Source organism: Cetorhinus maximus, chromosome 26 (assembly GCF_964194155.1).
Source record: "Cetorhinus maximus chromosome 26, sCetMax3.hap1.1, whole genome shotgun sequence".
NCBI classification, from domain to species: Eukaryota; Metazoa; Chordata; class Chondrichthyes; order Lamniformes; family Cetorhinidae; genus Cetorhinus; species Cetorhinus maximus.
In genome coordinates, this window is record NC_135904.1 from 22,598,061 (window position 1) to 22,621,436 (window position 23,376).

The window sequence follows — 23,376 nt, forward strand, 5'->3', positions numbered from 1 at the left end:
AGTTCAAAGCTGACATTGGAAATAAAAATGTGTGCGTACAATTCTAAGTAACACAACATTGCTTGGTGCAGTACTTTTATGCTCTGTGCTAAAACAAGCCAATATCTTAAAAAAATTATCAAAAGTGTAATTTTGAACCAGCATTGAGAGATGGAAAGTCACAAACAGTAATAGCCAAAACCGTGATTCTTCTGATACAGTAAGATGACAATTTACAGCAATTTAGCTTTCATTAGATATTTTGGCACTTGGCAGAAAAAAATCAGATTTTGCATTTTATTGCTGTTATCTTCCTGCAGTACTTAAAAAACACTATCAAAATAACAAAGATTAAAAAGTACATCATGCTAAGCATCAGATTTTTGATTTAACTGAAGTATGACTCTTGTTTAAATGAAGAGATCAAATGTGATGTCACTTATCAATATGTAGAAATTCTTAATTATTTATTAACCAGATTTTTTTTTCAACCAAAATCTCCTGTATTATTTTAAAAGATACTTTAACTATGCACAAGGGGTGATGGGTAAATTCAGCTTCCCACCTGCTCTTGGCAGTGAGCTGCAGACAAAAGGAGCATGGGCCAGAAACACAACAGCAAAAACCACAGCTTCGATTCTTAAACCTATATTTTCTCAGAGCGCTACCTCTGGATGAGAGTATGGAAGCCATGTATTTACCCTTATATCTAACAAATGTTGTTTTATCCTTCCTAACTGTTGACTGGGAAAGGTAAAGGACTCAGATATTTTCACATTTTCGTAAAATTCCAGTGGTACTCAGAGCTATATTTAGGACGCATCACATTATTTTGTACCTTTGATAAAACCTGCTGGGGTTGTCTCATCAACAGGAAGGAGAAAACCACTGTAGATATATAACAGATTAGACAGTGGTCACTCTCCTGACTGATCCTCTTCTAACTGAGGATTTGAGCAGTTTAATTTTTAATTTTCCAATTCTCTCCCAAGGGTGATGGACAGATTTATCCAAAATGAGTATTGGCAGGCCACGACCAGGTTATCACAATCAATCTGATCCTGTCCTCACTCATCACCCACATATCAGCAGAAGGTATTAGAAAGCAAACAGGAGTAGTGATCTTGGTTAAATTTTCCTTCCCTACTCTGGCTCCATTTGCAGCCCTATGCCAGCGACCTCACCACAGGCCAGGAATTGAAGTTCACGCAATCTAGTTTGTATGTTGTTCCACATGAGGTATCCAGAAAATAACCGGGGGTTAAAAAAGGCGAGGTTTTTAAAAAACCAAATCACCGTGTGCTCCATTTTTGAACAATGCAAAATGAAAATAATGGACAATTAAGGCAGATCCTGTTGAAATCATTTCAAACAGGAGACAGCAATGACGATGGGTTCAGTGGTAGCTCAGCTTCATCACCATGGCTGGCATGCCTGAAATTTCTCAAACGGAAACTGAGATAGATGCAAGAACAACAACTTGTAATTATGTAGTGCTTTTCATGACATTAGGACATTCCAAGTGCTGTTTTTTGTTGGAATACATGGCAAACAGTTTGTGCACAGCATGGTTCCACAAATAGCAATGTGATAATGTCCAGATGATCTGTGTTTGCGATGTTGGTTGAGGGATAAATATTGGCAGGACAATGGGTTAATTCTCTTGCTCGTCTTCAAAATAGTGCAAGGCACAAAAAAAGACAGAGACAATAATATTTTTTAACCTTGAAGAATTTACTATTTGTAGGAATGGAACTTGACAGTTGAATCATTCCCTTTCTGGGCTAGACAGGTTGACTGACATTGCATTAACAATTGCCATACTTTTAAACATCCTTAACTTGCTGTGGTGAGTTTAATAGGCACTTAATGTGCAAATTCAACAAGTTCTTAAAAATAACAGGGAGATTGATTGCAAAGTGTTGTTTGTCTGAAACAAATGCTGGAGCAGGGTGAGTCGACCTTTAAGTTCTTAAGATTCACAACTCATGGTGCAACTCGTCATGCCCTGAACTTTCTGGTTGACTTATGTATTAGGAATGGAGTGTGTCATTAACATGACTCGATTTGTCGGGGAGGCAGTGGTGTAGCGGTATTGTCAATGGGTGAGTAATCCAGAGACCCAGGGTAATGCTCTGGGGACCTGGGTTCGAATCCCACCACAGCAAATGGTGGAATTTAAATTCAAAAAAAATCTGCAATTAAAACTAAAACCTGCAATTAAAAGTCTAATGATGACCATGAAACTGTGGGGTCACTAATGCCCTTTAGGGGAGGAAATCTGCTGTCCTCTAGACCCACGTGGTTGGCTCTTAAATGCCCTCTGAAACAACAACGGCAAACCCAGCCCTGTCAACCCTGCAAAATCCTCCTTAATAACATCTGAGGGCTTGTGCCAAAATTGGGAGAGCTGTCGCACAGACTAGTCAAGCAACAGCCTGACATAGTCACACTCACAGAATCATACCTTCCAGGTTATGTCCCAGACACCACCATCACCATCCCCGTGTATGCTAACCTGCAGGGCAGACCCAGCAGAGGTCAGCACAGTTGTATGCAGTTGCCTTGGGAGTCCTCAACATCGACTCCGGACCCCATGAAGTCTCATGGCATCAGGTCAAACATGGGCAAGGAAACTTCCTCCATGTTGAACATTTGGAGGAAGCACTGAAGGTGGCAAAGGCGCAGACAGGTACTCTTCAATATCCATCACCAAGAATAGCTCAGTAGCATTACAACAGGATGAACTAAAGGATATAGCTGCTAGACTGGGTCTGTTGTAGGTGGTGAGGAAACTAACAAGAGTGAAAAACATACTTGACCTCATTCTCATCAACCTGCCTGCCGAAGATGCATCTGTCCATGGCAGTATCGGTAGGAGTGACCACTGCACAGTTCTTGTGGAGACAAAGTCCCATCTTCACATTGAGGATCCCCTCCATAATGTTGTGTGCCACCCCACTAAATAGGATAAATTTTAAGCAGATCTAGCACCTCGAGACTGGGCAACCAAGGGGCACTGTGGATCATCAGCAGCAGAAGAATTGTATTTAACCGCAATCTGTAACCTCGTGGCCTGGCATATCCCCCACTCTACCATTATCACCAAGTTAGGGGGGTCAACACTGGTTCAATAAAAAGAGTGTAGGAGGGCATGCCAGGAGCAGCAACCTGATGAAGCTACAACACAGGACTACTTGCACGCCAAACAACATAAGCAGCAAGCGATAGGCAGAGCTACTTGATTCAACAACCAATGGATCAGATCTAAACTCTGCAGTCCTGACACATCCAGTTGTGAATGGTGGAGGCCAATCAAACTGAAAGAGGTGGCTCCACAAATATCCCCATCCTCAACGATAGGGGTGCCCAGCACATAGTGTAAAAGATAAGGCTGAAGTATTTGGAACAATCTTCAGCCAGAAGTACCAATTGGATGATCTATCTCGGCCTCCTCTGGTGGTCCCCAGCATCACAGATGCCAGTCTTCAGCAAATTTAATACCCTCCATGTGATATCAAGAAATGACTGAAGGCAGTGGATATTGCAAAAGCTATGGGCCCTGACAGTGCTCTAGCAATAGTACTGAAGTCTTATGCTCCAGAACTTGCTGCACCCCTAGCCCAGCTATCCAGTACAGCTGCAACACTGGCATCTACTCGACAAATGTGGAAAATTGCCCAGATATGCCCTGTACACTAAAAGCAGGACGAATCCAACCCAGTCAATTACTGTCCCATCAGTCTACTCTTGATCATCAAGAAAGTGATAGAAGGGGTCCTCAACAGTTCTATCAAGAGGCACTTGCTTGGCAATAACCTGCTCACTGATGCCCAGTTTGGGTTCTGCTAGGGTCACTCAGCTCCTGACCTCATTACAGCCTTGGCTCAAACATGGAAAAAAAGAGCTGAACTCCTGAGGGGAGGTGAGAGTCACTGCCCTTGACAGGCAGCATTTGACCGACTGTAGTTTCAAGGAACCCTAGCAGAACTGGAATCAATGGGAATCAGGGAAAACTCTCTGCTGGTTGGAGTCATCCCTAGCACAAAGGAAGGTGGTTGGAGATCAATCAACTCAGTTCCAGGACATCACTGCAAGAGTATTGTCCAAGCCCAAACGTCTTCAGCTGCCTCAACAATGACCTCTTCATCATAAGGTCAGAAGTGGGGATGTTCACTGATGACTGCACAATGTTCAGCGCCATTCACGGTTCCTCAGATACTAAAGGAGCCCATGTCCAAATGCAGCAAGGCCTGGACAATATCCAGGCTTGGTCTGTCAAGTGGCAAGTAACATTCACACCATACAAGTGCCAGACAATGACCATCTACAACAAGAGAGAGCCTAAACATCGGCTTTTGACATTCAATGTCATTACCATCACTGAAACCCCATTATCAACAACCTAGGGGTTACCATTGACCAGAAGCTGAACTGGATTAGCCATATAAACACTGTGGCTACAAGAATAGGTCAGAAGCTCAGAATCCTACAGCAAGTAACTCACCTGCTGACTCCCCAAAGCCTGTCCACAATCTACAAGGCATAGGTCAGGAATGTGATGGGATACTCTCCACTTGCCTGGATGAGTGCATCTTCAACAACACGCAAGAAGCTCAACACTATCCAGGACAAAGCAGCCCACTTGATTGGCACCCCACCCACAAACATTCACTCCCTCCACCACCGATGCACAGTGGCAGCAATGTGTACCATTTACCAGATACACTGCAGGAACACGCCAAGGCTCCTTAGACAGCACCTTCCAAACCCATGACCGCTATCATCTAGAAGGACAAGGGCAGCAGACATGGGAACACCACCGCCTGGAAGATCCCCTCCAAGCCATTCACCATCCGGACTTGGAAATATATCACCATTCCTTCACTGTCACTGGGTCAAAATCCTGGAACTCCCTCTCTAACAGTATTGTGGGTGTACCTACACCACAGGGACTGCACAGTTCAAAAAAGCAGCTCACCACCACCTTCTCAAGGGTAATTAGGGATGGGCAATAAATTCTGGCCTAGCCAGCGACACCTAAATCCCATGAATGAATTTTTAAAAATTTCCAGCAAGGTTTGGCCCTACAGCTGAGATCAATTAGAGGTAAGTAGATTACTTGTAAATTTCAGGGATCAGGCCAATGACAGGCTTTCTTTTTTTAAAAAAGAATTGCTGGAATAACATTGTCTTCGTGTAATGTAATAAATATGCACACATATATCTATCTTATCATATTACTCAGCTCTGTCACACTTAATTGCAAATAAATTTATTCAAGGAGAATTTTCTTAGCTGATTTTTAAAATATATTTGCATCTTTAATGAAGTGTGCTATACTCAGTGTGCAGTTTATTATAACCAGTGAGCCAAACTTCAAATATTGGAAGATCAGAGCTCTGTGTACAGTATAATGGCTACTATTCCCACTGTGGTGGGAGGGGGGTTGGGTGAATCTCTCAGATACCCTCAAGACTCATTCCAATACCCATACTTCGGTGATGATGACCCCGATGTCTGGCATGAAAATGAGCTGGATAAACAGCTGACTGAAGTGACCACCTCACTGACCAGGACTAAGCAAAATGAGTGTATTACGCTTAGGGGAGACGGTGGCGATGTGGTATTCTCACTGAACTAATCCAGGAGCCCAGGCTAATGCTCTGGAGACATATAGGTTCAAATCCCACCACGGTAGCTGGTAGAATTTAAATTCAATTAATAAAATCTGGAATTGAAAGCTAGTCTCAGCAACAATGACCATGAAACTACTGATTGTTGTATAAACCCATCTGGTTCATTACAGTCCTTTACAGAAGGAAATCTGCCATCCTTACCTGGTCTGGCCGACATGCATCTCCAGACCCACAGCAACGTGGCTGACTCTCAACTGCTTCTGAAATGGTCGAACAAGCCACTCAGTTCAAAGCAATTAGGGAAGGGCAACAAAAGCTGGCCTTACCAGTGATGCCCACATCCCATGAATGAATTTAAAAAAAACTCTGACCGCTGCCACATCGGACATGGCAGGCCTAGAAAATTTATAGCACTGCTCCCATTTTACTGGCATAAAATGGCCACCTAAACATTCAACACTGTGGACAAGTGTGTTCATATCGAAAATGAGCTGCCTGCCATTATTGGTAAATGCTTTAATATATACACGCCCAGTGCCTATGCCTGAAACAGGTGTTTCCATATGCATATAGGAGTATTTAATACCTGTTTTAAGATGCTTTCCTGCATGTGAACTGTTCTGAACACAGCCGGCACCAGATCTGCCGTATTCAGGGTAACCTGATCCGAGTGCTGCCTAACCAAGGGTCCTTACCTGATTGGAGACTGCATTCCCCCTGCTCCAGTACCTAACCGAAGGGCTCTTCCACTGTCACCGTGTGAACTGATGTCTGCTTTGCTGAATAGCTACTGGGGATGAGTGGCAGGCATTTGCTGCTCGCAGATCTAGTTCAAGTGAGGTCCAATTTTGATTAGTGTAGGGATGGGCCCAATTTGTGCTAGCAGGCTGGTGCTAGGTAATTCCCGCCCCCTTGTCTATTATCCAAAATTATTGCTAGACAATCTCCCAAAAAATATAGTTAACCATAAGGAGGCATTTTGTTAATTTTAACAGTTACACATAGTTCTATTCTCAGGCACAAAACTGACAGACAGGAGGACATGCTCACTGTTAGTTATTAAGCAGAGCACACCAGGGACAGCAATTTTTCCCTCCATGTTGTTTTGATAGGTAAGTGCGATTTGCTGTATCTAATGTTATTTGACTTGGCAGGAAGATTGCTTTAGCTGGAATGTGGCAGTCCCAAACCACTCATTTGTCTTGCCTGTCATCCGAAAGTGTAGAATGTTGGAATTGAGCCAACTTCTGTGGCAGACTTGGCTATCTGATACTTGAGCCACACAGATCCTCAGTACTCCAATGCATTTTTAATGATTGGCTAGCCAGCTAAGCTCACTAATGGGGTCTAGAGGGGGGGGAATGGGCCTGTTGAGAAAACAGTTTCTTTCTAAACGGCTGCAAATAACTTCAAAAGTCAAACACACGGGGTATTTCTAGTCGGAAAACGTTTCCTGTACGATGTATGGTGGACACACTCCAGTTTTTACTGAAAGCACTTAGAGTGGCAGGGGTAGTGGGTAGGAGGGGGTGGTGGGGTGGGCTGGGCTGGAGGGGTTGGGGCTGAGAGCCTTGGCCACCCAAAACCACTAATCTCATTGTCTGGGTTTAAATCGATTCGTTTGTATACTTACAAGAGTGTGTTTGTAAGATACTGAGCAAACAGAAACTCTCAACTATGAATTTCTCAACCGTTTGGCTTGGATACTCTTAAATGTGATGAGCTCCAACATGAATCAAACACTAGCCTGAGGGGGGAGGATGATGCTAGCTGCTGACAGGACACATACTGAGGTTATTGTATCGTTGGTGCATAATTTGGATCCGTACCCTCTCTTTGTTTACAGGGAACAGTGTGGCATGGCATGTGCTGTTAGCTTTGGCTCTGACTTCAAGCGCTCTGCTCTGACCACTGGCTCCCTGACCTGGGTGCTGTAGCTTCCACACCCCCCCTCCCCCCCTTGTCCTGCGGCATGGTAGGGAGAATGAGCAGAGGCAATGCAGAGGAAGGCAAGCTATATGAAGAGGGAGAAGGTTGAGGAGAAAGAGGGGGAGGTGCTCTCAACAGGAGGCCACATCCACTCACGGCCTTCAAGAAGCAATCCTCCTGCCTCCACCTCCACGAGGATCTGTGGGTCAGATGTCTGTGCTTCACCAAGGAGGTTCTCACTGAAATCTGCCACCTGCGGTCACCACAATAGCAGCCTCAGAGCTTGGCAAGGACCAGATTGCCAGTGGTTTTCAAGCTGACCATGCCCACATATTAATTTGGCTATTTCCAGGCTGGAGATGGAGATATTGGCAACATCTTGAAGTTTGCAGTCTCCTGTTATGTAAGGGAGATCACTGTGGCTCTCTGCTCTTTGAGAGCTAACAACATTTCATTCCCTCTTTCTAGAGAGAAGTAGGTGAAACAAGCAAGTGACTGTGGTAGAATTGCAGGCTTTCCCACGGTGCACAAGGCCATTGACTGCACTGACATCACATTGTGGATGCCGCATATCAACTCTGAGGTGCACCGCAACCAAAAGAGAATTCACTATCTCAACACCCAGCGGGTGTGTAACCAAACACAGGGAATCTTGCAGCTCAATGCCCCGTATCCCGGCAGCTGTCATGAAGCATTCAGTCACTGTACCAGCTGCATTTGAGTCATCTTTGAAAACCAAAGGGAGGCTACTGCATGACAATGTCCATCTGTTGACCACATGACTAACGATTCAGTGAGAAAACCACACACACACATATGCAGCATGCTTCGAATGAAAGCCATGCTTCCACACAAAATGTGATCGAGCTGACTATTGCTGAAACAATGTTTCCACTGCCTAGACAGCTCTGGAGGAACCCTGCAATAACTTGGCAGCATGGCTATAAGGATTTGTGGTGGACTGCTGCACAACCTTGCCACAAGGGCACAGCCCCTTGCCACCAGCTAAGGTTGAGCAGCTCAGAGCAGGGCCAGGAGCAGGAGAGGAGGAAGAGGCAGTCTGGTTTGGTGATCGCCGAAGAACTCATTCGACGATGATATCAGTAACCGCAGCCCCAATTCCTTATTTTACCTTGCTTCCGTCATTGGCCATCATATTATCCGCTTGGCCACAATGCAACAATAAAAGCCACCAGAAAATAAACATTCCAAACTTAATTTATCAATCAAATAATTCCATACTGCATACAAATGTCAATTAATCAATCACCCTTGTGTATTGACTTTGTGCCTGCCTTCCACGTGCCTTTGCCTGTTCTTGCATCTACGCAATGCTACCCCAGTGGCTCGAGCATGGCTGGTGGAATACTACTGACTTTCAGTGAAGAAGAGTGAAGATGGTCTTGGAGGGCAATCTCAAATAGTTTTAGGCCAAGGGGGCCCGGCTTTGGACTGCACCACCTTGGCATGGTGGAGTGGCAGTAGTTGGAGGATAAGTGGGTTTCGTCTTAAAGAATTAAACGGACCTCAAAGAATCCTCTTAATAATTTAAGCACTTGCGAGTTCAATAAATATTACAATCTGCCACTTGTAAACGTCTTTACAACCATGATATATTAATAACTCAAGGCTTATGGAGACTCAATGGCAATCAGGATTATTTACAGATGACACATCAGCAGGATACAATACAGGATTATTGGCTGCCCCACTTCTGATTCACTGGTATGGTCACTGCAGCATATTTTAATCAGCTATCCGGCAAATTTTGGCATGGATTCAGTACTGGAGGATCAGGGAGGACAAGAGTCTAACTTGTGGCATTTGGTGTCAGTATTACCATTGCAGCAAATTCCAGGCCATTATTTTTCAGTTGTACTATTATAGGGCTTACTGCCTTTAAATGAGGCGAGGGTAAAATTATAAAATACATGTGTGGTCAGGATGGAGTTTGAGAGGTTGTACCTTCAACATGAAGCATAAGCTGATTTGAGCACAGACCCAAGAACAGGATGTGGATGCCAGCACATCCCATCTGCGGTGAGGCATTTCAATCACCGGAAAACTGGGAGTTCACTGAATTTTTATGCGTGTTTATTACATAAACACCAAATTCTTTGATCCGTGCTCCATCCACGGATTTCACACCAAAAGCTGAGCTTTGCAAAAGTTATCCAATATCTTTTGGATAAGAAATTGCTCTTGTTGCATTTTCTCTGCATTACCTACGCAAAGATCTGATTTACGGTTACCTTGGGTATCACTGCATGCTTCTTGCATGTAAGAACTATAGAAAGGGAACAAATCACGAGTCTCATTTAATAAATCATTGATAGCACGAAACACTTTTCCCAAAAGAGCAGTTTGAACAAACTGTTGAAAGTAACAGAAACATCTTGGGATTTCTTTTTCTCCTGGTTAAAAGTGCTGCATAAATGAAAGGTGTTGTTGTGACAACTATTAACCATAACTAAGCAACTCTTTACTTCTCTCAGCCTTTCATTCTAAAATCCACAGGCATTTATAACACAAGCTTGATGCCCCACCTACCCAAGACTTTGAGTTTTCACTTAAGTTTGTCCCAAGCCCACCCTGAGATTTGAAGGATTGGCAATAAATTGAATCACAAGTGTTACGCCTTAAACTTCCTCTGAACATAATTTCTTTCATGCAAATTACCCAAGATGATGTATTAAACTCAGTTACACTTTCAAGTCAATTGTACTCTAAGCACACAACATAAAATAACTTAAATGATTCAACGGCGAGTAGAGAAAAGTTCAAACTTTTGTCATTCCTAATGTGAAGGAAATGGGATATGATTGAGGACATGTAAAAAGTGCAGATTAGCTAAGGGAAATTGTTTATTCGGCTTTGTTTTTTGTGATGTGGCAGATTTTATCAATAAAATGAACGGATCTGCCAAATAAAAGCTAAGAAATTTGAATGAAATCATGATAAACAAGAAGTGCCTTAATAATCACTACTATTCAACAGATCCATTATTCCATCATTCCTCATTTTACAATTTTATTTTATAAAAGCAATATTAGACAGTAGCTGGAAGCTACGGCTTTCATCGTACATCTCTCTTTTTGTTTGTATTGCTTATATATGTGTTGCCATTGTGAATGGATGTTCTATATACACTAGAAGCCCTATTCTTAAAGTGATACATAAGTTCAGATGCAACATCTGTTTTTTTCAGGCACGTGTTAAATTTACATATGTGCTTTACTGGGGGAAATGACATAGATCACAGAATCTTTACAGTGCAGGAGGAGCCCATTTGACACTTGGAGTCTGCACTGGCTCTGAGAGAGCATTCTACCTAACCCCACTCCCCTGCCTTATCCCTGTAATTTTGCCCATTCTTTCTTTCTTTTCAGATAGCAATCCAATTCCCTTTTGAATACCTCGATCGAACCTGCCTCCACCAGCCTCTCAGGAAGTTTGTTCCAGACTCCAACCACCCTCTGAGTGAAAAAATGTTTTCCTCACATCACATTTACTCCTTTTGCCAATTATTTTGAATCTGTGCCCTCTAGTCCTTGATGCTCTCTTGAATGGGAACAGTTTTGCACTATTTACCCTGCCCATACCCCCTCAGGATCTTGAATACCTCTATCAAGCCTCCTCTCAGCCTTCTTTTCTCCAAGGAAGAGTCCCAACCTCTCCAATCTATCCTCATAGCTACAGTTCTTCATCCCGGGAATCATTTTTGTGAATCTCCTCTGTACTCTTCCCCCATGTCTTCACATCCTTCCTCAAGAAAGGTGCCTAGAACTGGATGCAGTACTCCAGATGAGACCTAACTAATGTCTTATACAAGTTCAACATGACCTCCTTACTCTTGTACTCAATGCCCCTATTAATAAAGCTTAAGATACTATATGCTTTATCAACTGCTCTCTCAACATGCCCTGCCATCTTGAATGACCTATGGATGTAAACACCGAGGTCCCTCTGTTCCTGCACCCCCTTTAGAGGCTCTCCCTTTATTTTATACTGTCTCACCATATTTTTCCTATCAAAACAAATCACTTCACACTTCTCTGCATTGAACTTCATCTGCCACTTGTCTGCCCAATCCACCAACGAGTCTATGTCCTTTTGAAGTTCAAGACTATCCCCATCACAGTTGACAACATTTCCAATCTTCATATCATTTGCAAATTTTGAAATCATGCCCTGCACACCACAGTCTAGGTCATTAATATATATCAGGAAGGGCAAGGGTCCCAACACTGACCCCTGAGGAACTCTACTACAAGCTTTCCTCCAATCTGAAAAACAACCATTTATCACTACTCTGTTTCCTGTCAATCAGCCAATTTCTTATCCAAGGGCCAACTTTCCCTTTTATTCCATGACCTAGAATTTTGTTCACAAGTCTTTTGTGGCACTGTATCAAATACCTTTTGAAAATCCATATACAGCACATCAACAGCGTTTCTTTTATCAACCTTCTCTGTTCCGCCTCAAGAAACTCCAGCAAGTTAGTTAAATATGATTTTCCCTTGATGAATCCATGCTGGCTTTCCTTAATTATCTTGCACTTGTCCAAGTGATTATTGATTTTATCCTGTACTATAGTTTTCGGAGATTTTCCTACCACTGAGGTCAAACTGACTGGCCTGTAGTTGCCAGCTTTATCCTTGCACCCCTTTTTAAACAAGGATGTAACATTCGCAGTTCTCCAGTCCTCTGGCACCTCCCCTGTATCTAAGGAAGACTGGAAGATTATCAGTAGTGCCTCTGCAATTTCCACTCTCACTTCCCCCAGTACCCATAGATGCATCTCATCCGGCCCTAGTACCTTATTTATTTTAAGTAAAGATAGCCTTTCCAATACCTTCTTCCTCTGGATTGTAAGTTCTTCCAGTGTATCAGTTACTTCCTCTCTCACCTTGGCCTGGGTAGCAAGTTCTTCCTTTGTAAAGACAGATGCAAAGTGCTCATTTAATACCTCCACTATTTCTCCAGCCTCCACATGCAAGTCCCCTCTTTTGTCCCTAATCGGCCCTAATCTTTCTTCTACCAGCCTTTTATTATTTACATGCTTATAGGAGACCCTTTTATGTTTGCTGCCGGCCTCTTTTGATGCTCTCCCCTTGCTTTTGTCATTAGTTTCTTGACTTCCCTCCTGGTCCTTCTATATTCAGCCTGATTCTCCATTGTATTTTCGACCTGACACCTGTCATATGCGCACTTCTTCCTTTTTATCTTTACCTCTATCTCTCCCATCATCCACAACACTTTGGATTTATTTGTCCTGCCTTTCCTTTTCAAGGGAATATACCTTGATGTTGCCGGGAATACTTTTTCTTTGAAGGTAGCCCATTGTTCAGCTACTACCTTCTCTGCCAACATTTGATTCCAACTCACTCCACTTACGAATTCTCATCCCATCAAAATTGGCTTTCCCCTAGTTAGTTATCCCTGCTCTGGATTGTTCCTTGTCCTTTTTGATGGCCAACCTAAACCTAATGATGACAATGGTCACTGTCCCCTAAATGCTCTCCCAATGATATTTCATCCACTTGGACCAGCTCATTCCCCAGAATGAACAGTACCTGCAAAAAATTATTTTGAACAGATTCCAGAAACTCTTGCCCCTTTGTACTATTCCTACCCTAGTCTTGGGGTAATATTTGGGTAATTGAAATCCCCCATTATAATTACTCTATAATTCTTGCATCTCTCTAATTTCTTTGCAAATTTGTTTCTCTACATCCCTTCTGCTCGTTGGTGGTCTATATATTACACCAATCTATGTCATTGCACCTTTTTCACTTCTTATCTCCAGCCAGAGAGATTCCATCCTTGACCCATCTCTCTCCAGTGCTGTGATGCCACCTTTAATCAATACTGCCAACCCCTCCCTTTTTCTTCCTTTCCTGTCTCTCCTAAACACATTGTACTCAGAAATATTTAACACCCAGTCCTGCCCTTCTTTGATCCAGGTCTCTGTTATAACAATAATGCCATAATTCCATCTGTCAGCCTGTTCTTGTACTTCACCAGTCTTAACAACAACACTCTGTGCATTCACATTCATGCATGTTAATCCTGATTTACGCTTTACTTTCCCCCTTACTCTGACCCCATCTAATGGCTTACTATTGGCTACTCTAATTGTACCAAACTCTCCAAGTATTCTATTTACCTTGATTTCAGCATCACTTCCCACTGCCAGTTTTTCTCCTGTCCACTCTGAATTTCCTCTCGGGTTCCCATCCCCCTGCCATTCAAGTTTAAACCCTCCCCAGCAGCACCAATCCTTCTTGTACAGGTCTCACCTGCCCAGAACTGGTCCCAATGCCTCAGAAATCTAAAGCTCTCCCTCCTACTCCATTTCTCCAGCTGTGAGTTGCACTGTTATTCTCTTCCTAACTCCCTAAATTCTGCTTTCAGGAGCTCATCTCTTTTCCTACCATGTTATTGGTCCATATGTGGACCACAAACTCTGGCTGTTCATCCTCAAAGGAATGTCCTGCAGCTACTCTGACATCCTTGACTCTGGCACCAGGGAGGCAACATACCATCCTGGAGCCATGCCTACAGCCTACAGAAATACTCGTCTGGTCCCCTAACTATGGAATCCCTTACCACTATAGCCGTTTCACTCTTCCTCCTCCTCTCCTGTGCAGCTGAGCCTCCCATGGTGCCACAAACTTGGCTCTTACTACAATCCTCTGAAGAAACATCTCGCTCACCAGTATCCAAAATGAAAAAATGATTAGGGAGCGAGATAGCCTCAGGGGATTTCTGCACTACCTGTCTGTTTCTCTTAGATAATCTGCCGGTCACCCATTCCCTCTCCGCCTGTGTACTTCTTAGCTGCGGTGTGACCAGATGGCTTCTAACTTTCTAATCTCATTGCATCCGAAGTTCAAATCATTATTTGGGCATTTTAGAGACCAAATTCTGTATGGAGGAAATTTGTGCCTTTGGTTTTTGCGAACTAAGATGGAGGTGTATTGGGCCAGCAAAACATTTCAGAAATGCAGCATTTTATTCCACATTGCAATGAGGTCTTAAAATGAGCATTACGGCTAACAATTTGTTGATTTGTTAAAAAGATTATTCTGACATGTCATTTTGAACAGTTACTGAAGCATGAAAATATGAATAAGGTGCAATGCCAGACATTAGTGAGTTGTACAGCAGGAAACAGCCCAACAAGCGATCAGAGGCAACATTTCGCAAGGTACATCTTTAAGTTTGGAAACGGGTACAGATTGTACCTCTGCATCCTCAACTTAGCACAGTTTCTCTCTGATTACCATTATGGTAAGACAACTTTAATTAGATGTACTGTCATGTAGCTTGTCAGCACAATGTGTGTGTATTAGGAGTTCAGATTTTACGATTGCACTGCATAAGGAGTAACCGAAGCTTACATGATGAGGTCAGTTCAATGACATATGGATGCTCCCACAATGTAATACACAAAAAACATGTAAACTTTTTTTTGATTGGTTCCATTTTTTCCAGTAGAATTTCACCTCATCTTTAAACAGTAATGAAATTATTCAAGTTCTGACAAACTTTCTCAGTAATTTAATAGAGATGCCTTAAGACAGCTGGCCACAAATTAAACAGCCAGAAAAAAAAAAGTCAAGGTAGTCAGTCAGATTCTCTGGCTTTCAGATGAATCTAATGTGAGAAAATAAATATACAAGGTTCATAACGGCTACCACCAACAGTTAGGGGTAATCTGGTGGCCCCAAAGTGGCTCTAGCATGCTGAGACTGTGCCTGGCAGAAAACAACAGAAAACAAAGATCAAGACTTATTATTTTTATTCCAGCAATGAATAATTTAAATATTTGGCCACTTGGCTTCCTAGGCTGTGCTTCCTCAGATTTACTTTGAATAAATAACGGACGGGCCAAATAATAAGCAGAAGTGCCATATAAAACTGGAACTGCGAGATAGTGAACAGATGCTCAGCATGATCATTTGAAATTCCACTCTGCAATATTTTAGCAGAGGCATTTACTCTGTTTAAACTAAATGGGACAAAGTGTTCCACTAAAATACCAGAAATAGTCATTTCAAGCATATTAATCATTGCGCGTTAGTATTTTGTGGCGTAATTTTAGAACTAAGGTTAATTAAGATAACTTTTTCCACACTTAGTTGTCTAAATTTTTCTGAGGCCACTCAGTAATCTGCTTGTTTACACTTGGAGCCATTTGCAACTAGTAAAAGCATAATGTACTTTGTTATGAAATCATAAACTGTATACAGCTCTTTATTAAAAAGCATCAAAGATTTACAATTGTGGGCTATGCACCACATTCAACAAATATGACAAATATCTTTAGCACTTCAAGGTACAACACTTTACTGCACTTGGTAACATTTTTGCTGGTGAAAGGTTTGTGTACTGTATAACTGGCAACCTGTGACACAGGTATCCTGATGAGAAAAATTTGTCAAGACAAGGTAGATTAAGCTTTTGAGGCAAAATCATCTTAAAACCTGATTCTATACTTTAAATAGGAAATTTACATAGAGCAGTGGTAATTTCAATGGCAACTGCACTGAGCTGTGACCATGAACTCACATTAACTTGCCTGAGTAAATTTGCGTCTTGCTGGCCAGAAATCGCTCATTAATGAACTACGATTTATTTGTGACTGTAGTTCCTAATAGTGCAAACTCCATTTTAGAAAAGGGGATTGAAGACTGAGAGTTGATTCTGCCACAATACTAATTGCTTCAATCAGCTTTCCTATTCCTGCATATTTAACAACATCCTGCTTTCTTCATTAACTTTTGTCAAGGGTTAGATTCACAAACAGTGTGACCGGTTTGAAGAATCCTTGAAATTAGAAGTGATGGAACACGTGTTTCCGCCCACGATTTCCCTCATTGGGCTGGGGAGGTGGAATGATTTCTCTGTTTGATCTTTACAGGGAAAACCAGTAACAAAAAAATCGCAAATTTAATAAAATTTCCCCATAATAAAATCTTGATTCCAAAAAAGCTACCAAATGGAATCCAAATACTTTCACTCAGCAACCATTCCCTCTAACACAGTTATTAATTTTATCACATCATTTTACTAAGTTGCAGGATAATGTAAATGCTAAATAAAAGAAATAAAACTGTACCACTGTGAAATTATTTGTAAGCTTTAGCCTTGAAGATAATCTCATTATGACGCTTTATTGGCAACAACAACTGAGGCTTAATATCACTTCAAAATTTGTTTCCTATTTAGCACAGAAACATATATCTGAAGTGTAACAAACTATCACTTTACTTACTGGTTTAGGACAGGAGTATAGGCTGTCTTATCCTCATCTACACATGAAACCATCAAAGTAATGAGTTTAGGCCAGAAATCTAAGTTTTTGATGGTGGGTCCTTGGTCTTCACGAGGAATCTCTTGTTTTTTACTCTGTCAAGTTAAAAAAATTCCTCATTAGTTCAAAAGCAACATGCAATACTGAATTGGAGAAAATAAACTAGATAGCCAACATTCACACCATCTTCAATGCGTTAAGCAGCTCAAAACCACACAGTATGGAACATTTGAGATAAGATAGCAAATAGGTGAAAAGGTGAAATAATTGGTTAAAAACACTCAGTAGGACCAATAATGTAATCTCACCCACAGCACCTTGGGGATCCGTAACGTGTCCAAGTCTTATTTTAAAAAATCTGTTCTTGGGATGTGAGCGTCTCTGGCAAAGCCAGCATTTATTGCCTGTCCCTGACTGCTCGAGCAGCTAGCTGCTGATGAACCGTCTACGATTGAGTGGCTTGCTAGGCCATTTCAGAGGGCAGTTAAGGGGCAACCATATTGCTGTGAATCTGGAATCCCATGTAGGCCAGACCAGATAAGGGCTGCCAGATTTCCTTCCCTAAAGGACGTTAGTGAACCAAATGGATTTTTACGACAAACCTGTAGTTTCGCGGTCACCATTATGGAGGCCAGTTTTTCATTCCAGATTTAATAGTTAATTGAGTTTAAGTCCCTCCAGATTTGAACTCATGTCTCCAGAGCATTATTCCAGGCCTCTAGATTACTAACTGATCCAGTAACATTACAACTATGCTGTTAACCAATATACCATGTCCCATTATACAAGGTTAGCTCATTATAAATTTTGCTCTGAATGCATTGATCAAAACTTGCTGGGAGAACTACAAATTCATGGGGGCTGGATTCCCAGTACCAGCAACACTTAAATGGCTGCTAGTGCCTCAGGGAAAAAACGCCCTACAAGGGGGAAAAGAGGACAGAACCTGAGCAAAATCTGTATTCAGTGTTGAACACTAGATAAACTCAGTACCTCTTGTTTTGTTTTGGAATGGTTAAAGAGTCCAAAATTATTTTAAAACGTTTTTTGCCACTTGACTCTCCTGTTCTATGGCTCATTTTTGACGTCTTTGTTCTAGCATCAAGTGAACACGCAAAAATATGGCGCATATTAGAATAACTGCATTGTTAAACTTTTGTGCAATGTAAAAATCTGCCGTAAAACAAAGTGAAAAATCCTCCATTAGTGGCGTATTTTACAAAATATTGAAGCTTAGATGCTGAATCTTCTCCTGTCGGAGGGTCAAGCAGTCCCCTCACATATAACTTGATTGATCCATGGCAAAGAGTAGTGCCTGTAGCACAGCACAGAAGTGTCAGCTTTTCCCTTCCCATGGTGGAATATTCTGCTATACTTCTACCTAATAGCTGTTCAATGATGAAACTCATCACCATGAAGGGAATCAGAGCTGAGCATCAAACAGCCTGGGAATTTGAACCTGCAGCCCTGCAACCAGAAGCGAATGTTTGCAAGTCCAAACTATTAAAATCCTGTGACACTGGCATACATCAACACTTCTTGTGGAATTTGCTAAGTGAAAAGAACTGCCACCAGCTGTCGAGGCAGCTATAAACAATTACATATTAAAGTTACCACTACCTTCCTTCTGCTAGCTGTCCTCATCATTTCACTAATCTTTGTAAAGACAATTGTCATTTTTTGTAACTGTAAGGTGGACCTTTGTGACTACAATCCTTTTATTTTGCATTTCGGTTGCACTGCAATTCTTCAACTTAATTTTTATTGAAACATTTTATATTTGAGTTATCACAAAAGAGTCAACGTACAAGGGATGCTGAGCCCTGTAATGGCCCGTGGGCTCTAGCCCAGAGACAAAAATTTAGCAGAAATGCAGAATGACACGTCCGCATCCCTTATGCATGACAGACATTTTGTGCGGGCGGGGTGCGGGGAGGGAGGGAGGGAGGTACAGGAAGTTCTTGTTCAAAACCCAGGAGAGTTTAATTAAAATATGTAAATAACATATTAGTGTAGAGTAGCATTTAGACATCTACCATTTCTTTTTGTCCTTTTTTTCACACTTATATGCCACAACGAATGAATACTTATTATAAATGAAATCCAGGCTTGCTGAGTGCTGAGCAGTTCAAGGATGCAGGATTAGATAATTTCTTACAGCTGGTTTGAGATCACCTGGGCTGCTTTTCTATTTTGTTTCTAAATGTTATTTTTAACCAGGAACTTAGGGTCTCCCAAGTCTTTGTGCCAATTATTTAATTTTCATTGCCTTCACCATCTATAACTGCAATCATGGGTTTCCCAATGGGAATTCCTCTATCTGAGGTGCTGGGATGATGTAATAAAGGGTTGCCAGGCAGATCCGGCTGCATGGCAAGAATTTGCATCGAGTCACTAGTACTCGTACACCTCCATCTGAAACCAGACATGATTACGTCTCAATGAGGCAACTAATTAGTAAAGGTGGAGGCTCCAACTCTCAAGGTAGTTAGTGACAGAGGGCCCAATGGCACACACAAACATGAAGATTCAGTTAACCGTTATGTGGGATAACTCTTCGGAAACACCGTACGTACAATGTGACATGTCTGACGTGCACTGTACAAGAGAAGTGATCATCAGGAAACAAAGCCTGATTGACAGAACCGGCCAAAGTTCTATCAACCACATTTCACAGAATCACAGAGCTGTTACAGCATCAATGATGGCCATTTGGTCTGTCATGTCCGTGCTGGCTCTCTGAATGAGCAATGCATCTAGCGTCATTCTCTTTCGTTCTCCCTATAACTCTCCACCATTCTTCCTTTTCAGATAATAATCCAATTCCCTTGAGTGCCTCGAATGAACCTGCCTCCACCACAATGTCAGGCAGCAGATTCCAGATCTTAAAGCTTGCTGCATGAAACCGCTTCTCTTCATGTCTCCCCATTGTTTTTTTTGGCATTTACCTTAAATTTGTGCCCTCTTGTTCTCGATCCTTCCACAAGTGAGAACAGTTTTGCCCTATCTACTCTGTCCAGACCCCTCCTGATTTTGAGTGCCTCTATCAAACCTTCTCTTCTCCAAGGATAACAGTCCCGACTTCTCCTGAAACCATTCTCGTGATTTTTTTCTGCACTCTCTCTCATGCCTTCGCATCTTTCTGAAAGTGTGGCAACTAGAACTGGACACAACACACCAGTTAAGGCCGAACCAGTGTTTTACGCATATTTGCTGGTTTTGTTGCACCTACCTAGTAATGGCTGAGGAAGTGTTTTCACAGGGTCCAAGGCCAGTAGAAAACCAAATGCAGAACAGTGCCATTTGCTATAAGGACATCTATTGCCAATATGAACATAGGGCTGGCACCACCAGAGACAGAACCTGACAGCCACAGCCCTCAGCACACAGAGTTTCATTATCCCCAGTTTTTGGTGGTCATTAATTAATCTGTTGCCTCTCCAGTTTGCGTTAGCATTGCTTCAAAGCTGGAAGGCCAATAGCAGGCCAACCTTTTAAGTTTTAAATAAAATATAGACTCAGCAGCCAGGTCACCATTGTGGAGGGGGAACCCCTCAACAGGGCAACTTGTGGCCAGGCAACTGGACAGGGCCTCAAAGCTTGCCTGGAGTGCTGCACCCACCGTCAGTTGCCTCCAGGCATCTGGCCTAGTCCCTGATGTCTTGGTGGGCCCGGAGCCTGGAAAGTTCCAGTCAGGGTCTCACAATAGAGCTTAATATACCTTTACAAACCCTTAATCGGCTCTGCACCACATGTTTGAGGGGGGGGGGGGGGCGCGGGGCGGGGTGCACAACCCTGCCACGGCCCATCTCCTGGAAAATGACCCAAGGCTGGGATGGTACCAGCAAACTGGGACGTGAGTCAGCGGCTGGAATTTTCACACACACCCATCTCTGCACTCGTCCCCATCAGGGCCTAAAAATTCTACCTGAAGAACCCACCTCTGAAAGAAATTGCCCCTCAAAAGAAAACGAGTCCCATTAAAAACATGACTCGTTTTCAAATCAACACTTACATATTTTACTGCAGCTATACACACGCTGGCTGCTAACATTCTGGGGGAACTAAAAATAAATAATATGATTAAAAATGCAGTACATATTTTGACAAATTTTGTTTTCTCAAATGGTGTTAAGTGTGTCATTAGTTCTGGTGCTTTTTAAAATGTTGTCAGCTGCTAAAACAAAGCACCCATTATGTACCAGCTCTGAATGCAACGTAAACATAACTTGCATAAATTGACATGAAATTTCTCGAACTATAACCTGAATATTAACTATTCATGAGGGAAAGTTTCAGAGTGCTGAAATGTAATTAATTTGTTATGATAAATATACATTTGGGAAAAATTACTCACATCAAGTCACACAGGAGTCGAGCTGTGCCATCCATCACCTTCATGTGCAATTGACATTTCCTCATGCAATTGCTTGAACCAAATGAGTTTCTATAGCAATGGTTTGGGTATGCGAGGTCTGGGATTACTGCATGTGTAATATTGCAGACAAATCATACAGAAAGATTCTGATCGTGTAAGTACAGGGCATGTGCTTCATGTTTGACAGATGACATGGATACAGGCTGCCCAAAAACTCTGAATGACTGACAGGCTCAAGTTCAACTGAAATGCACTGAAACACGGTCCAACATAAAATTAATATTTAGTTCCAGCATTAAAAGCATCTTAATAGTATTGTCCGAATTATATCAGGGATAAAGAGAACACGTGATTTGAATAAGAATTATGCAATGCCAATGAGTATTTTTTAAACTGTTGCGCCAAAAGTGGAATATATATTTAAATTTCTATGGTAACATTTCAACCTTTAGTTAATTGTTGCAATATTTTATTGGTAGAATCAAAAATATGATTAGATTTATTTTTAAGCTTAAAGAATCCCATATATTGATAATTAAAAAGGCTGCAGCTTATCTGGATGCTTTCTTGCACTGTGGGCAACTGCAAAGGTAGTTATGGTAGAAAGGAATTTTGAAATAACTGTGGGTAGTCTTAGGATTATTGAAGTTTACAACAAGGAGCCCATTCTGCCCATCACATCCACACTGGCCAATAAATAGCCATCCAGCTCAATCCCATTTTCCAGCTCTAGGCCCATAGACTTGCAGGCCATGGCTCTTCAGGTGCATATTCAAGTACCTTTTAAATATAACAACAGTTTCTGCCTCAGCTGACATTTCAGGCAGCAAGTTCCAGACCTGCACCACACCCCTCTGTGGAAAGATTGCCCAATTCCACTCTACATCCTAAATCTACCCTAAATCTATGCCCACTGGTTATGGATCCCTCAACCAAGGGGAATACATTTCTATCCACTTTAGCTAGAGCCCCTCATAATTTAATGCATTTCAATTAGGCCTCCCATCAGCCTCCTCTATTCCAAAGAGCCTATCCAATCTTTCCTCACAACAAAAATTCTCCAGTCCACGCAACATCCTCGTAATTCTCCTCTGCACCACCCCCACCCCCTCTCTAGTGTAATTACATATTTTCGATCGTGAGGTGACCAGAACTTTAATTTTAACGTTTGGTGATTATACAAAACAGACAATATTGATCTGTCGTACACCTCTCCCAATTTCTGAAGTGAAAACTACCCACACTCAGTAGTTTTTAAACAGATATGGGCAGAATTTTCTGGTGCTGTGGGCCACTGCTGGGAGGCTTATCACAAGGTCTCGGGCAATACTCCACAATTGTTCAATAAGTCATCCCTTGTGCACGGCTGTGAGAGTCTTCAAAAATTCTGCCCACACTTCTGGATGAATTTTGTAAGGCTTTGTTTATAGATGGACACCCAAGGTATTATTGCTGCACTGAGCATACCTTTAAGCGTACTGAAGATCTAAGTCCAACCATCTTCAGCTACTTCATACATTACCTTCCTGCCATCATAAGTCAGGAGTGGGGGCATTTGCTGATAATTACACAATGCTCAGCATCATTCAAGATTCCTCAGATACAAAAGCAGTCCTTGCCCAAATGCAGCAAGACCTGCACAACATTCCAGCTTGGGCTGATAAGTGGCATGTAACATTCACGCCACCTAAGTGCCGGACAATGCCCATCTCCAATAAGAGAGAATCCAACCATCTTCCCATGACATTCAATGACATTACCATCGCTGAATCCCGCACTAACATCATCCTGGGGGTTACCACTGACCAGAAACTAAACTGGGATAACTATATAAAGATGTGGCTACACAAGCAGGTCAGAGGCTGGGGATTCTGCAGCAAGTAACTCACCTCTTGACTCCCCAAAACCTGTCCAACATCTACAAGGCACAAGTCAAGAGTGTGATGGGATACTCTCCACTTGCCTGGATGAGTGCCGCTCCAACAACGCTCAATAAACTGGACACCATCCAGGACAAAGCAGCCCCGCTTGATTTGCAACCCATCCACCAGCTTCAACATCCACCTCCTCAACCACCGACGCACAGTAGCAGCAGGGTGTACCATCTACAAGATGCACTGCAGCAACTC

At 42.2% G+C, this 23,376-nt stretch overlaps 1 protein-coding gene across 7 annotated transcripts in view; it reads right to left on the reverse strand.

Moving 5' to 3' along the window:
- Positions 1-23,376, reverse strand: part of unc13c (unc-13 homolog C (C. elegans)) — a 585,292-nt gene that overhangs the window by 163,671 nt on the left and 398,245 nt on the right. For all 7 annotated transcript variants that reach the window (XM_078530361.1, XM_078530365.1, XM_078530363.1 and 4 more), the window contains one exon: positions 16,831-16,964. In XM_078530361.1, coding sequence (XP_078386487.1) covers positions 16,831-16,964 — 134 coding nt within the window. The remainder of the gene's footprint in view (positions 1-16,830; positions 16,965-23,376) is intronic.